We start from the raw sequence: 17,271 nt of genomic DNA, 5'->3' as shown, positions 1-17,271 counted from the left end.
GCTGATGGCTGGGGGCTCGGGGCTGAGGACTGAGGGCGGCTGTTGGGTGTGTGGTGGCTGAGGGCTGGGGGATGGGGGCTGAGGGCTGGGGGCTGATGACTGGGGACTGGGGGCTTGGGGCTGAGGGCTGAGGGCTGGGGGCTGATGGCTGGGGGATAGGGGCTGAGGACTGGGGGCGGCTGTTGGGTGTGTGGGGGCTGAGGGCTGGGGGCTGAGAGCTGGGGGCTGATGGTTGGGGACTGGGGGCTGAGGGCTGGGGGCAGCTGTTGGGTGTGTGGGGGCTGAGGGCTGGGGGCTGAGAGCTGGGGGCTGATGGCTGGGGACTGGGGGCTGAGGGCTGGGGGCAGCTGTTGGGTGTGTGGGGGCTGAGGGCTGGGGCTGAGGGCTGGGGGCTGAGGGCTGAGGGCTGAGGGCTAGGGGCTGGGGGCTGAGGGCTGGGGGCTGAAGGCTGAAGGCTGAGGGCTGGGGGCTGAGGGCTAGGGGCTGAGGGTTGGGGGCTGAGGGCTGGGAGCTGGGGGCTGAGGGCTGGGGGCTGAGGGCTGGGGGCTGAGGGTTGGGGGCTGAGGGCTTGGGGCTGTTGGCTGAGGGCTGGGGGCTGAGGACTGGGGTCTGGGGGCTGGGTTCTGGGGGCTGGGGGCTGAGGATTGAAGGCTGGGGGCTGAGGGCTGGGGTCTGAGGACTGGGGTCTGGGGGCTGAGGACTGTGGTCTGGGGGCTGAGGACGTGGGGCTGTGGGCTGGGGGCTGAGGGCTGAGAGCTGGGTGCGGCTGGTGGGTTTGTGGGGTCTTTCCCTGCCGGTATGATTGGAGTGTGTGTGGCTCCCCCTGCTGGCGCTGTGTTGTGGCAGATGCTTCTCTTTACACATCACTGACCCATGCAGAGGGTCCCTGTGATGTCCCCTGAGACCCTGTGTTCAGCTGTGATCATTGGGCTTCACGGCAGAAATCAATGTGTTTCTCTAATTATATAAATGTAGTTTTTATTTTCCTGATCCTGGAGCTGATTATAGCGTTGTCTGAGGCGGAGATCACGCCCTGCAATCATCCATTAGAGCGGATCCAGCAGTAATCCACGGGCAAAAAGTGGCGTAAACACCTATTACGTGTCCATTTCGAAAAAAAATATTTTTGCTTTAAAAAAACAAAACCCACTGATCTAAGAAAGACGGAGCGCTAAACATCAGATACATTTACCATAGACTCCCAAGGAGAAGAGAATTTTTTTTCCTTCTCCTTGGGAGTCTATGGAAAATGTATCTGATGTTTAACCTTCTGTCTTTCTTAGATCAGTGGGTTTTGTTTTTTTTCAAAACTGACAAAGTTGTGTTTGCAAAACGTTTTGCAACAGGATACTGCGCTGGATCCATTCTCATAGCTGATTACTGCACATGTGAACGCTGCCTTAGTGCTGTCCCTGAGCCGCTGCGCCAAAAAATGTACACAAAATAAATCCAGAAAAATATTTTATGTCCCAAAATGCTTTAAGATTGATGATATCTGCCCCTAAACCTGAAAGTAGCCGCCTGATTGTACGCCTCTACCATAAGTGCTGTAAATAATGCCAATGACAAGGCTGTCGTGAATCCAGCCTAAGGCCCTATTCAATTGTGGGGATTGTTGTTTTTTTTACATGGGACTTATCTACAGAATATGTTTAATAGTTTTTCATCACCAAACAAATGCAGCAAGAACACATGGTTGGGTTGTTTGTTTTTATTTATTTACTAGCTGCACTACACGGCTTCGCCCGGGTTAATAACTGCTGTTAACAAAATAGAATGTATTAACAAAAATGTATTCTGCACACAAACACCACAAAATAGATAGAAATGTAATTATAATGTCCGTCTCCCCCTCTGCATATATCTCTCTGTCTCTCTCTATATCTCTTTCCCTATCTGTCTCTGACTCTCTGTCTCTTTCTCCGTCTTTCTCAATCTCTTTCCCTGTCTGTCTATCTGTCTCTGTCACTTTCCCTGTCTGTCTCTTTCCCTGTCTGTCTCTTTCCCTCTCTTTCCCTGTCTGTCTCTTTCCCTCTTTCACTGTCTGTCTGTTTCCCTGTGTCTGTCTCTGTGTCTGTCTCTTTACCTGTCTGTGTCTGTCTCTTAACCTGTCTCTCTCTTTCCCTCTCTTTCCCTGTCTGTCTCTTTGTCTGTCAGTCTGTCTCTTTGTCTGTGTCTGTCTCTTTGTGTCTGTCTCTTACCCTGTCTATGTCTGTTTCTTACCCTGTCTGTGTCTGCCTCTTACCCTGTCTGTGTCTGCCTCTTTCCCTGGCTGCATTGGGACACACCAACATTCCATATAAGGGCGTGACTGCGCATTCTTCTGAAGTTTTGGCTGCACTGTGGCTCCCAGCTCCATTCGCTTTAATGGAGACAGGTTTTTTGGTGAATAACTGTAAAGCGCGGGGTTAAAATTTCCCCTCAAAACATAGCCTATGACGGTCTCGGGGTCCAGAAATGTGAGTGTGCAAAATTTTATGGCTGTAGCTGCGACAGTGCAGATGCCAGTCCCGGACATACACACACACACACACACATACACACACACATACACACATTCAGCTTTATATAGTAGATTTTTTCTTCAGCATCTTCTAACCTTGCTTTCTATGGGTGAAAATAATGAATTGACTGATTGACTGAGTGGAATGGAGGAAAGGTTCATTAGGATATTTGAGAAGAATATGGCTGATGGACACTCTCAGATTCTGGACAGCAGAGAGGTAGATCTGAGTCATTAGCAAATAGGTAGGACTGAAAACCATGAAAAATTGAGTTGTCACAGCCCGAGGGTCTAGTTGGGGATCCCAAGATGGAGCCTTGAGGGACACCAACAGGAGGGTGAGGGATGAGGAGGTGGTGTGAGTTCATGAGACAAGGAAGGTCCATGATACAGAGGGAAGAAGCTTTGTAGTCAGAAGGCAGAGGACCGGTTTAGGAAAAGGAGTATGAGTATTGTTTTTTGGCTTTGGCAAAAATTAGGTCAGTTTGGTTAAGGCTGTTTCGGTGGAGAGATGGGGGTGAAAGTTGGATTGTAGTGTTGGTTGGGAGTAAACTTCTATGTGGATGTGCTGTTCAAGAAGATTGGAGGAGTTTGGGAGAAGTGATATGGGGCAATAGCTGGATATGATGGAGAATGGATCGAGAGATGGTGAGGTGTGACTCTCAGAGAGCAATATTTTAATCAGTGATGAAAAAAGGCTCTGGAGGAAGGTGCAATTGTCCGTTATTTACAGTGGTAGACCGCTAAAGGTTTGTTTGAAGTATAAGGCAAAGTCTTCTGCAGAAATGAAGGTTGTAAAAGGCAATGGTGGACGGAGGAAGATATAGTTACTTATTGGTCTTCGCGGAATGTCTTCTTCTGCAGCGCTCTCTTCTGAATCTCTTCTCCAACCTTTGACTCATTCCTCCTGGTTGAACTTGTATTTTGAAACCTGAATCTTCATACCCTGCAGTCTTTTGGATGCCCATTTTTTTGGTGTCTTCATTCTTTGAAACCTTTACTTTGTCCTAATTTGCAGCCTTCCTTACCTCTACTTGATTGCCTCCTTTTCTCCAGTCTTCCCCTTGTCTCTGGTGCCCTCCTGCTTTGCCTTCTTCCTCTTCTTTCATGATTTAATCCACTCATCTTCTGGGTTCCTTCCCCTACCTCTTTGCTCTTCCATTGTGTATTCTCTGCAGCTTCCCCTTTGTCCTCTTCCCCAAGCTTTCCTCCACCACTGTTACGGGGGGCTGTCTGATGATAACCTAAAGGAGTAACAGACAGTCAGGGTCCACCGTGCAAAGACTTTGCTGCAGACTATGGCAGAGTGCAATACCTCTGTTAACTCACAGAAGGATATAATAAGTAAGTAAAGCAATTCCTCCCTTACTTGGAGGGTGTGTGGAATGATCTCTGTTAATAATCGCAGAGACAAAGGCAATGTGTGCGAAATGGCACCTGCCTAGGTCCGCTCTTCTAGTGGTACAAAAGAGACGAACAGCAGCGTAAGCCGCACAAAGCTCCTACCTGCGTTCGCTCCACTAGTGTGCGAGGACACGAACCACTAGATATGGCACCTGCCTAGGTCCGCTCTTCTAGTGGTGCATAAGAGACGGACAGCAGCATAAGCCGCACAAAGCTCCTACCTCTGTTCGCTCCCCTAGTGTGCGAGGATACGAACAACTGCCAGACGCAGTATAAGGAACGTTACCCTAGCGGCAACGTCCACCTACGAGTCGAATCACAAGGCCCAGCCAGACCATGTGCCTCAGGCACCTGCCTATGTCCGCTCCCCTAAGAGGTAAGGATACGGACAGCAGCCGAAGCTGTAAGGAATAAGAACGCTACCCTGCCGGTAGCGCTCACCTAGCATAGACAGAGGAATGCCTAGAGGAACGCGCACAGAGCGTCTACTCTTATGCATGAACCAAGAGGACTGAGCGCCATGCGGCATGTGTCAGGGTCTTATATAGACTCTGTGCCTCATCCAAGATGGAGGACACCAGAGCCAATCCGCTGTCAGAACGACAGGAGTGACGTCATGCTGGCCTATCACCGAGCAAGGCGTCACAAGCACATGACCAGAAACCAATCGGCACAGAAGGTGTCAGAGACATGTGACCTCGTGTCAGCGATGATGTCACCCGCACATGTGCAATGGCTCCAAGACAGGACTTAGTCTCCGGCGCTCGCACATGTGCAGTAGCAAGAAATCTGGACTTAGTCTCCAGCGCTCGCACATGTGCAGTAGCAAGAAATCTGGACTTAGTCTCCAGCGCTCGCACATGTGCAGAAGCAAGAAATCTGGACTTAGTCTCCAGCGCTCGCACATGTGCAGTAGCAAGATATCTGGACTTCGTCTCCAGTGCTCGCAGCAACCGTAACAGTACCTCCCCCTCAAGGGCCCCCCTCCCGGTGACGCAGGTAATCGGCAACTAAGTCGGGAGCATGGACAGCCTCCTCTGGCTCCCAAGAGCGATGTTCCGGGCCATAGCCATCCCAATCTATCAAGAAGAACCTGCGCCCTCTAACCATCTTAGAACCAACTATGGCTCGTACCTCATAGCTAGAGCGAGAGGAATCAGAGGCAGGAGAGTGCACCTCACGAGCGTGAGGTAAAATAGCCGGCTTTAGCAGTGAGACATGGAATTTGTCATGAATCCTAAGATGGACGGGTAACTTCAATTGGTAGACTACAGGATTTACCTGTCGAAGAACCTCATAAGGACCCAGGAAGCGAGGAGCAAATTTGACAGAGCTCACTCTAAGTCTCATGTGTTTTGCAGAGAGCCACACAAAGTCCCCTGGAGAAAAGACAGGAGCCGGGCGACGAAACCGATCGGACACCGTCTTCATACGGTCCTTAGCTGCTTGGATCGACTCTTGAGTCCGATCCCAAACCTCTCTGGCATTAGTTGCCCAGTCGGCCACAAGAGGAGGAGGTGCCGCAGCGGGAAACGGTACCGGTACCCTAGGGTGTTGCCCATTATTGAGTACGAACGGTGTCTGCCCAGTGGCCTCAGCCAGCGAATTGTTAAGGGCAAATTCTGCCCAGGGTAGGAGGGAGGACCAGTTATCGTGGTTCTCAGCAACAAAGTGTCGAAGGTATATAATCATAGATTGATTGGTACGCTCAACCAAACCATTGGTCTCCGGATGGTATGCCGAAGAGAGATTCAACTCAATTTGCAGAAGGCTACAAAGATCTCGCCAGAAACGGGAAGCAAATTGCGGGCCTCTATCACAAATGATACGATCTGGCATCCCGTGAAGCCTAAAGACATGCTTGAGGAATAGTTTGGCTAGTACCCTGGAAGATGGGATTCTCGATAACGGTACGAGATGAACCATCCGGGAGAAATGGTCCGTAATGACCCACACAAATCTATGTCCCTGTGAACATGGAAGATCACTCACAAAGTCCATGCCTACCACCTCCCATGGTCTATCTGGCACTGGTAAAGGATGCAAGAGCCCAGCCGGTCTCTGCCGTAATGGACGGTTGCGAGCACACGAGTAGCAGGAACCGACATATCTCTTGACGTGGCTGGCTAAGTGTGGCCACCAATACCACCTCTCCAGTAACTCTCGTGTCCGCCTAATACCAAAATGCCCACCCACCTTTGAGGTGTGGGCCCATGACAGTATATCATTCTGTCGATCAGGCAGAACAAAGGTCTTGCCCGGTGGGATTTGGTCTAACGTCACAGGGGAGAGCGTATGAAAAACCCTGGAGGGAAGGATAAGACGAGGTTCGTCAATCTCTTCCTGGGTAGAAAGCATAGAGCGAGACAGGACGTCTGCCTTGTTATTCTTACTCCCAGACAGATAGTTGATGGAGAAGTGAAAGCGGGAGAAAAACAAGGACCAGCGGGCTTGGCGAGGATTCAGACACTGAGCGGTTTGTAAGTACGTCAGATTCTTATGGTCTGTGTAGACCTGGAAAGGATGTTTCGCTCCTTCCAGCAAGTGACGCCACTCCTCCAAGGCTAATCTCAAGGCGAGCAGTTCCCTATCCCCAATGGTATAGTTTCTCTCTGTCGGTGAAAAGGTTTTAGCAAAGAAGAAACACGGCCTTTTTCTACCTGCACCGTTCTTTTGATACAAGACCGCACCAGCACCCACTGAAGAGGCATCAACCTCTAAGAGGAAGGGCGTACTCTCATCGGGTCTTTGAAGAACGGGAGCAGTTGAAAAGTGTCTTTTTACTGCCTCAAAAGCCTGAGATGTCTCAGTAGACCAGGCTTTGGGATTAGCACCTTTCTTAGTCAAGGCCACCAAAGGGGCCACCAAAGTAGAAAAATGGGGTATGAACTGCCTGTAATAATTTATGAATCCTAAGAAGCGTTGCACCGCCTTCAAGGAATGAGGTTCGGACCATTGCAGGACAGCAGAGAGCTTCGCAGGATCCATAGCCAGGCCCTCTTGTGAGATAATGTAACCCAAAAAAGGCAATGAGGACTGCTCGAATACACATTTCTCGAGTTTAGCAAACAATGAGTGCTCCCTTATACGGGAAAGGACACGAACGACATCCTGACGATGAGTCTCCAGATCAGGAGAAAAAATCAGGATGTCGTCCAGATACACCACTACAGAGGATAACAGTAAATCCCTGAACACATCGTTTACGAAGTCCTGAAATACTGCGGGTGCATTACATAAACCAAAAGGCATGACGAGGTATTCATAGTGACCGTCTCGGGTGTTAAAAGCGGTCTTCCATTCGTCAGCCTTTCGAATTCGTACCAAGTTATACGCACCCCGCAGATCCAACTTCGTAAAAACTTGAGCTCCTCTCAGTCTGTCAAAGAGCTCAGAAATTAAAGGTAATGGGTATTTGTTCTTTATTGTGATTGCGTTGAGACCCCTGTAATCTATGCAGGGACGCAAATCACCCTCTTTCTTCCGAACAAAGAAAAACCCAGCTCCCGCGGGAGAGACAGACTTACGAATGAACCCCTTCTCTAAACTCTCTCTTATATAGGTCGACATGGCCTCCGACTCAGGTATCGACAGGGGGTAAACCCTGCCTTTAGGTGGAACCGAACCTGGGATAAGGTCTATGGCACAGTCATACGGCCTATGGGGTGGAAGAACCTCAGCACCCTGTTTGGAGAACACGTCAGCGAAATCCAGATAGGGTGTAGGTATGGGAGAGAGATCAGTAGATGCAACCGCAATGACCTTAGGTGGTAAGGGAAGACATCGGGACTGACATTTCGAACCTCAACTAATAATGCTGTCAGACTCCCAGTCAATGTGAGGAGCATGAGTCCGAAGCCATGGAAGACCCAGAAGGACGTCGTCTATACCCTCAGGCAAAACAAGAAAAGAAATCTCCTCTATGTGACCCTGAGACAGGGAAAGGCGCAAGGGAACTGTCCTCAATGTAATGGAGTCAGACAACATAGTTCCATTAACAACACGGACAGGAATAGGCGCCTCTAACATGATAGAGGGAATATTGTGTCTCTTTACAAATCCTGAAGACACAAAAGTCCCGTCAGCTCCGGAATCCACAAAAGCCATAATAGGCCATGTATTCTCAGATAACGAGAGCTGACCTGGGATACAACACTTAGAGGGTGCAGAAGACGTCTCTAGTAACCCCCCTCTAATGGTTACTAGGCCAGGGAGTTTCCCTGACGACTAGGACACTTGTTGGCATAGTGCCCAGCCTGACGACATACGTAACATCTAGGAGGACCAGACTTGCGTAGTCTGGAGGACGTATGACCTAACTCCATAGGAGTGGGAGATGTTTCAGATGCTGAGGAAGATGGTAGTGGACCCTCAACAACTGGAATAGCCCGATGCTTAGGGCGTGAGGAAGAGACCTCGAGTCTATGTTCCTTATGGCGTACATCGATCCTCGTTGCTACTGTGATCAAGTCCTCCAGAGAAGCAGGGACCTCACGAGTAGCAAGAGCATCCTTGACATAGCCTGCCAACCCTCTCCAGAAGATAGGAATCAACACCTTCTTTGGCCAATCTAGTTCTGCCACCAGAGTTCTAAAAGCAATGGCATAAGAACTAGTGGATAACGAACCCTGAGATAGATCTAACAGTCTCAGGGCCGCATCATGGGTAACCTGCGGACCCATGAATACCGCCTTAAGAGCATCAAGAAAGTCTTGATGTCTCAGAGTAACCACATCAGAGCGCTCCCATAGGGGAGTCGCCCATTCTAAGGCTTTGTCCTGAAGTAAGGAGATGATAAAGCCTACTCTGGACCTCTCCGTAGAGAAGCGAGAAGAGTTGGCCTCTAGGTGTATCTGACACTGACTAATGAAACCACGACATGATCTGGCATCGCCAGAATATCTGTTTGGCAGAGCAAGTCGAGGATCATGTGCAGCTGTCACCATGGTCTGAGGTTTATCCTCTATACTCTTGAGCCGTGACTCAAGTACTTGTATGTAACGGTGTAACTGCTGATATTCTGCCATAACTGCCAGACCCTTGGCTCAGTCCTAATGTTACGGGGGGCTGTCTGATAATAAAACCTAAAGGAGTAACAGACAGTCAGGGTCCACCGTGCAAAGACTTTGCTGCAGACTATGGCAGAGTGCAATACCTCTGTTAACTCACAGAAGGATATAATAAGTAAGTAAAGCAATTCCTCCCTTACTTGGAGGGTGTGTGGAATGATCTCTGTTAATAATCACAGAGACAAAGGCAATGTGTGCGAAATGGCACCTACCTAGGTCCGCTCTTCTAGTGGTGCAAAAGAGACGAACAGCAGCGTAAGCCGCACAAAGCTCCTACCTGCGTTCACTCCACTAGTGTGCGAGGATACGAACCACTAGATATGGCACCTGCCTAGGTCCGCTCTTCTAGTGGTGCAAAAGAGACGAACAGCAGCGTAAGCCGCACAAAGCTCCTACCTCTGTTCGCTCCCCTAGTGTGCGAGGATACGAACAACTGCCAGACGCAGTATAAGGAACGTTACCCTAGCGGCAACGTCCACCTACGAGTAGAATCACAAGGCCCAGCCGGACCATGTGCCTCAGGCACCTGCCTATGTCCGCTCCCCTAAGAGGTAAGGATACGGACAGCAGCCGAAGCTGTAAGGTATAAGAATGCTACCCTGCCGGTAGCGCTCACCTAGCATAGACAGAGGAATGCCTAGAGGAACGCGCACAGAGCGTCTACTCTTATGCATGAACCAAGAGGACTGAGCGCCATGCGGCGTGTGTCAGGGTCTTATATAGACTCTGTGCCTCATCCAAGATGGAGGACACCAGAGCCAATCCGCTGTCAGAACGACAGGAGTGACGTCATGCTGGCCTATCACCGAGCAAGGCGTCACAAGCACATGACCAGCGACCAATCGGCACAGAAGGTGTCAGAGACATGTGACCTCGTGTCTGCGATGATGTCACCCGCACATGTGCAATGGCTCAAAGACAGGACTTAGTCTCCGGCGCTCGCACATGTGCAGTAGCAAGAAATCTGGACTTAGTCTCCAGCGCTCGCACATGTGCAGTAGCAAGAAATCTGGACTTAGTCTCTGCACATGTGCAGTAGCAAGAAATCTGGACTTAGTCTCCAGCGCTCGCACATGTGCAGTAGCAAGAAATCTGGACATAGTCTCCAGTGCTCGCAGCAACCGTAACAACCACCTTGTCATTTCATTGGTGTCCTCTCATGCAAGCTTAATCCTTGTTCCTCCAGAATACCTGTTCCTCTTCTCAAATATTTCCCTTGTTCTTCCATGGTTGCCCTGCAGATTTACCCTTGTTTCTTTCCGGACATCCTCCTTTCTCCTTTTCTGTGGTGTCTTATGTTATTATTGTACATTGCTCAGCAGTTTTTATACATCTTACGATCATCTATTCAGTAGATTGATGTATTAGAAGTAACTGAGCTTACACTTTTTTTTACAGACTGATATTCTGTTTCCATGGAGGCATCCAAGACCATCAACCGTCTGAGATGGAAATTTTCCGAGGTGTTCGAGAAGGATGTGAATGGTTTTGTGGATGAAGTGAACGCTCTCCAGCTTATAACTTCTGAAGAACAGAGAAATCTGCATGATGTTGAAAGTCCGATGGTGAAAAGTCTTAATCTGATTGATCTGATTCTTCACAAGGGAGAAGAGACCTGCCAGAAGTTCCTTAATCATCTGGAGAACATGATTCTCAGATTTCCAGGATTGTCATTGGTATCTGAACTCTTACCGACTAGTGAGTACCATTCCTCCATTATGTTAGATGGGGAGCGGGGCACTCACGCAGTGCAGTATTAATAAGATAGCATATTCTCCAACATAGTACTCAAACTCTTTGTCCCGATGAAGAAACTGGAGGGTTTCAAAACATATTGACTTCTAATAAACCGCATGCCCTTCACTCTGACACGTTGAGCTATCGGCAGTGTATACTACTTACTTTGTCTTAGTCTTCATCGGCACAACTGGGGTTTGCTCATCCACCTTTATGGTGTCAAGATTGTTTCTGGAGCTGGACTCTGAATGTGTGGCACCCTTGAGCAGATCTGTTCTCTTTGATTGGCAATCTCTGCCATAAAATAACCAGTGTGAATTTTCTGCATTTATCAGACATGGTCTTCATGCGTTTGTTCAACTTGGAGCCAAGTGGCTGTGATACCAATGTGATATGACTGAAGTATGAATGTGATTAGATAGGGATCATAATCAAAAGATAGGAGTGATCCCAGATATTATTTGACCTATCAATAATTCAGTATCAAAGAGAGATCTCCTCTGGATAACCAATTTCACTATGACCAAAGAATACATGTCAAACAGGTCTTGAAGCAGTTTCAAGATAATGAGGAAGTAACATTTACAGTTCCACAGTCAGGAAATTTGTGGTTATTTGACAACAGTTGCAAGGAAGCTGGCCTGTAAAATTAACGTCTCCTTGAAATATCTCCAGGAAACTGTGGTCGACCAGTTGTCAACTGGCAGGATGTACAAGTAAATGTGCAGGAAGCTGCTGGTGCCCACAGTAGTTTGTGGTCAAGTTACATGAACATGACTCAGCTGTCACATGCTGGTGACCATTTAAACACAACCTACAAAGTTTTCCTATAAAATTACACCGGACTCGCTTAATGTTGGGGAAACCTTCCAGGACATTGAAGTGTACGTACGCACTGTTCCTGTGATGCAAGAGGCCAGGTTGTTGTTTCCTTATCATTAAATCGAGTCCCTCCGATGAGAAGGATTGCTGCAACAAACGGTAATATTGATGCATATTTCTGTTATTGTATAAGATTCTATGACTAAAAAATAGTTCTTATGCTTATATGTACCAATGACTATTCATATGCTATTAAAATAAATAGTATCTTGCTATAAAGAATATTAGTATTCGTGCCTGATTAGGATATCAGTGAGCGCTTCGTAAGTACGGGCTTTCAGCCCCCTTTTTAGTAGAATTTAGCAAGACAGTGGCCTACCAAGGTCATGGGTTGGATCACTTGGGCTGTATTGAGGTATTGTCAGCTTTCCAACACTGGAGCCATAAGGCCCATCTTCCCTTTGAGAGGGCCATATTTTTTGCGGAACTTTACCAATTCTGCACATGGTGTAGGAAAGTTTAAGGTATTTCAATGAGCAAGAGGTAGCAGCAGTATAACTTAGATGGAGCAGGGATGGATGGAACGACCGGCCTTTCTGGTGCATTTGTAATTGTTGGTTTAGTGAAATTACAGTAATGGAGTTTTAAAAAAATGAAATAAATTTGGGGTCTGGATAACTGTATTTTGCATTCTTATAACAAATATTCAATTTATATACATTTACAAATGTATTTTTTTGTCTTTTTAGGCAAACTAAAAGCTTTTCAGAAACTCTTGGTTGACTTGGGATTGGAGAAGTCTAGAAACTCAAAGATGACTCTGAGGAACATTTTGAGCATTAGTCTACAGACTCACCATGAGAAGCCTAAAACCACGGCAGATCTTCCTGGACATTTCCTAATGAATCTTATAGCCTTGCACAGAAATGCAAGAAAAACAGAACTTGATGATGATCTGTCAAACCTGGGAGCAGGTGCAGATGATCCATTTGACTTCTTCAAAAGTAAAACCATGGAAAATCCTAAATCAAAATCTATTCACCCTTTGGATATTTTGTGCACTGTCCTGAAATGTTCAGACAAATGTCTTAAGCAAGAACTGATAACAAAAATGTCCATGTGCCAGTTTCCAGTTCCTCTCTTGCTTCCTGCTGATGATGGTTCACGCTCCACCTTCATGCTCTGGGCGATGAGAGATATTGTGAAGAAATGGAGACCTCAGTCTTTAGCAGATAGTAAAGGGTTCAGAGAAGACAACATGGTGAATATTGAGATGCCGATCTTCTCTTTTGTCAGGCTGGGGCCAAATAAGTTATCAAAATCTAAGATATTAAACCAGGTTCTTAACCCAACTCAACAACATCAAGAGTTCTTCATACACGATGACATGGAAGGAGGGAACATCGAGAGGAAGATATCTAATGGTCTGGTGGAAATGTCCTGGTATTTTCCTAGTGGTAAATCTGATGTTTTCCCAGAGCCGATTGCTGTGGCCAACCTACGTGGAGACCTGGAGTCCAACTGGGAGCAGTTCACCTTTCTAACTCGAATTTCATCGGCCACCTTCATATTTATTGAGAGTATGTGTGAGAGACAATTCAGATTCTTATGCTTCAGTACCTCTGAGACAAAGTTCTATGTCATTGTCACTCCAGGTAAAGACAAAGGTGTCAACCAAGAGACAAGGGAACACATGCAAAATCTAATTTCTCTTCTGAAGATTGAGAATGTTGTTCTAAAATCATCCACCATGAATGATGCCGAATTTATGAACAAGGTCCAAAAAATCATAAATGGTCTGCTGAAAAACAATCCGAAGCTGATAAAAATAAAAGATATTAATAAAGTCTCTGGTCTTAACATCCGTATAGATGAAGCGTCAACTAAATTTCTGAGAACGCGAGAACTTGCTCTTGAAATCACCTCAAGAATAGAAAATGTAGCAAGGTTTAAGAATGAAAACTTAACCCTGCAAGGAGATCTGTGGAAAGAACTGTCCAAGTTAGAAAAGGAATTCTGCAGAATGACAAAACAAGGTGGAGAAGATCAAGAAATGTATCGGTCAAAGCTAAAAGCAAAAAGGAATTTACTTCATGGTGAACAAAATAAGCACGCAGTCCCAGAAGCCATGGCACTATTCATTAATGCACTTACTCTTCTATCTGAAGATGAGAAACAATATTTTCTTAAGTGGATGAAGTTTGACCTCGATTTCATTGCAAGAACCAATGTATCCAAACTACAGGCTGAATATAAAGAGAAGTGCAGCCAATCTGAAGGAGCAGACAACGCCCAAGAACTCAAGCAGCTTGACAAGAGAATTTCAGAGTGTTCCTTAGGTATTGAGCATTTTCTCCGTGAGTTGGGACAGTTTTATGAAGCTGAATATTCTACAGTGAAAAAATTAGCTGCCAGAAAGTTCAGTCGCCTCCCACGCTTTGCTGCTGATCTCCTATTGGATGGGTTCCCAATGGAGCTGATTGATGGAGATGCCTCCAACATTCCCTTACAGTGGATAACTGATGTCCTGACGGAGCTGGATAAGACGACCGGAGGAAAATGCAGGATGAGAGTGATAACTGTGCTGGGGGTGCAGAGTACGGGGAAGTCCACCCTCCTGAACACCATGTTTGGTTTACAGTTCCCTGTGGCCAGTGGTCGATGCACACGCGGAGCCTTCATGACTATGATTATAGTAAAGGAGAACTTCCAGAAGATGATGGGCTGTCACTTTATTCTAGTGATCGACACTGAAGGGTTGAAAGCCCCTGAATTGGCTTCTCTTGAAGACAGTTATGAACATGACAATGAGTTGGCCACACTTGTGGTTGGGCTCAGTGACATCACTATAGTCAATATGGCCATGGAAAATACCACAGAGATGAAAGATATTTTACAGATAGTTGTCCATGCATTTCTAAGGATGAAACAAGTTGGCAAGAAACCCAATTGTCAGTTTGTCCATCAAAACGTGAGTGATGTGTCCGCCCATGACAAGAATATGAGGGATCGGAAGAAGCTACTACAACAATTAGATGAAATGACAAGAGTGGCTGCAAAAATGGAAAAGAAAAGTGGCTTTGACAAATTCAGTGATGTCATGGACTATGACCTGGACAAACACAACTGGTACATTCCGGGATTGTGGCAGGGGGTCCCACCAATGGCTCCTGTAAACTCTGGATACAGTGAACACGTCTCTGAGCTTAAAAAATATCTGTTACAATTCCTACAAACAAAGAAATTAGGCAGGGCTTTAACAATACCAGACTTTTTTAAGTGGTTGAAAAACTTGTGGAATGCTGTCAAAAATGAGAAATTCATCTTCAGCTTCAGGAACAGTCTGGTGGCTGATGCCTATAATAAATTGGCGACGCAGTTCTCTCAGTGGGCATGGAACTTTACCAAAGAGGTCCATAACTGGGTAATAAGGAAAGAAACTTACATTAAGAATCAAAGTCACAGTTGTGAAGACATCTCACAAGAGACCATCAATGATCTGGATCAGCTGCTGCATAATGAAGAGAAGAGAATGATAGAACTGATAGAGAAATACTTTGACAGTGATGTCGAAAACATTAATTTGATAGAAAGATATCGGGAGGATTTTAAAAGGAGCGTTAGAGGTCTCAGAAACGAGCTCAGGAGAAATGCAATGGACAAGTATCATAAAATACTTTCTATACAGAAAGGGAACCTAAAGATTCGGGACGTCAAGAGGAAGTACCAGGCGTTGATCGAAGAGAAAATCGATGGTCTCTTGAAAACCTGCAGAGAGAAGGACCATGAGCTGAGTGATGAAGAAGTTAAAGGTGAATTTCATGCCATGTGGGAGAAGACCCTGACAGATTTACAAATTGAGAAACTGAAGAGATGTAAGGTGGGTGATGCAGTTCTCCGGCAACTTAGAAATGATATGAGCCGCAAAGGACCGGAAATAAATGAGGCATTGTTGGCTGAGAAGACGTTGGCTGAGCACCGCACCCACTTTACGACTTATGAAAGCCATATAGATCTGCATTGGTTTTCAAAAATATGGGAACAGGTGTGTGGGAAGAAAAAAGAATCCTATGAAAAGCTTCATCACTTTGCCACCTCAATAATAGAAATGTGTGACAGGAATGTTAGTGAGATGGAGAACACCAACGAGGACTATGACGACACTTATTGCCAGGAAGTTCTTCAGATGATTAATTCCCAACTTGAAGATGAACAGAACAAATCTCTCCACTTCACGTTGCAGTTTGAGTTGGACATCAAGCTCTTTATTTTTAGAAAAGCATCGACCAGGTTTCAGCAGATGCACAATCGCTTCATAGAAAGGAACGACCCAAAAACCTGCATGGACAACCTGAAGATGGACTATCTGACTGTATTTCTCAATGTCTTTAAAGCAAAAGATGAATCCCAAACCCGAGGCAAACAGTTCTGCGAGAAGTGCCTGAGCCCCGCAATAACCGATTACGTTTACAATCATCTGGGGAAGAAGATGGTTGATGACATTTTACAGGATTCAAACAACCAAATATTCAAAAGTCGAAACTTCTTCCAGTACAATCTGCTGAAGGACTTACTGGATGAAATGTGTTTCAAGAAATATGTTAATTATACAGTATCTTATATAAACTTTTGTAAAGAATGGATCCAAAAGAAAATCACAGATATGTATCGGAAGCAAACGACTCTTCAACCACTACATGTAGAGCTCGTCAGCTCGATCATCAAAGACGTGAGAAACGTCCTTAGAGATGAGACCATTCTGGAGAGTGAAGACATTCCTCAGTTCTTAGAAAATGTCCAGAAGGAGTTAAATGAAAAACTTGTTATTTCACAGGAAACCATGGCCATCATAGCTTTCAATAACCAAGTGAATGTTCGGCAGTTCTCGGCTAGTATTCAGGACTTTCTAGTGTCTTCAGAACAACAGATTCTGGCCAAGCTGGAGTCCTTGAGTTTCACTTACTTACTCTCAAAAATCAAGCTGAAGCCGGAGGATGAGCTGTTCGGCAAGGTGATCGGATGTGGCCGTCAGTGTCCGTTCTGTAACGCCCCCTGTGAGGCAGAAGGATTTGGCCATACGGAGCACTTTACTATGGTTCATAGACCTCAAGGTTTGGGAGTATACAAATGGGATGAAGGAAAAAAATTACTGGCAGACATTTGTACATCATCTGTTATGTCTGACAATGTGTTCAAAAATGCATTCACGGGTGATAACTTTCACCCATACAAAGAGTATCGCGCGCTATTTCCAAACTGGACCATCCCACCTGACCCCAACATAGAGTCCTCAGATTACTGGAAATTCATTTTTGCCAAATTTAATGGAGAATTTGCTGAAGCATATCGCGCTGAACCAGCAGACCTGCCTGATGACTGGAAGGCAATGACAAAAGAAGACGCCCTCAGGAGCTTAAAGGAAACATTTAACATCTCCTCCAAGTGTCAGCAGCACTAACAGAAGAGCTGCCAGTAATTCATTTCCACAGCTACTAAAATAACATTAATCTGGTGAATCCATGTGTGTAATATATATATATATGTACACAGTACAGACCAAACGTTTGGACACACCTCCTCATTCAAAGAGTTTTCTTTATTTTCATGACTCTAAAAATTGTAGATTCACATTGAAGACATCAAAACTATGAATTAAAATATGTGGAATGAAATACTTAAAAAAGTGTGAAGCAACGGAAAATATGTCTTATATTCTAGGTTCTTCACAGTCGCCAC

The 17,271-nt window shown here is 46.0% G+C and overlaps 1 protein-coding gene across 1 annotated transcript; it reads left to right on the top strand.

Moving 5' to 3' along the window:
- The first annotated feature begins 10,391 nt into the window (after positions 1-10,391).
- On the top strand, positions 10,392-16,993 carry LOC142246788 (up-regulator of cell proliferation-like). Its single transcript, XM_075319839.1, has 2 exons — positions 10,392-10,674; positions 12,285-16,993. Exons 1-2 carry the CDS (start codon positions 10,392-10,394, stop codon positions 16,991-16,993), a joined length of 4,992 nt encoding a protein of 1,663 aa, XP_075175954.1.
- The last annotated feature ends 278 nt before the right edge of the window (positions 16,994-17,271 follow it).

The sequence above is a fragment of the Anomaloglossus baeobatrachus genome, chromosome 7 (genome assembly GCF_048569485.1).
Source record: "Anomaloglossus baeobatrachus isolate aAnoBae1 chromosome 7, aAnoBae1.hap1, whole genome shotgun sequence".
Classification (NCBI taxonomy): Eukaryota; Metazoa; Chordata; class Amphibia; order Anura; family Aromobatidae; genus Anomaloglossus; species Anomaloglossus baeobatrachus.
This window is presented reverse-complemented; position numbering and strand designations above follow the sequence as displayed.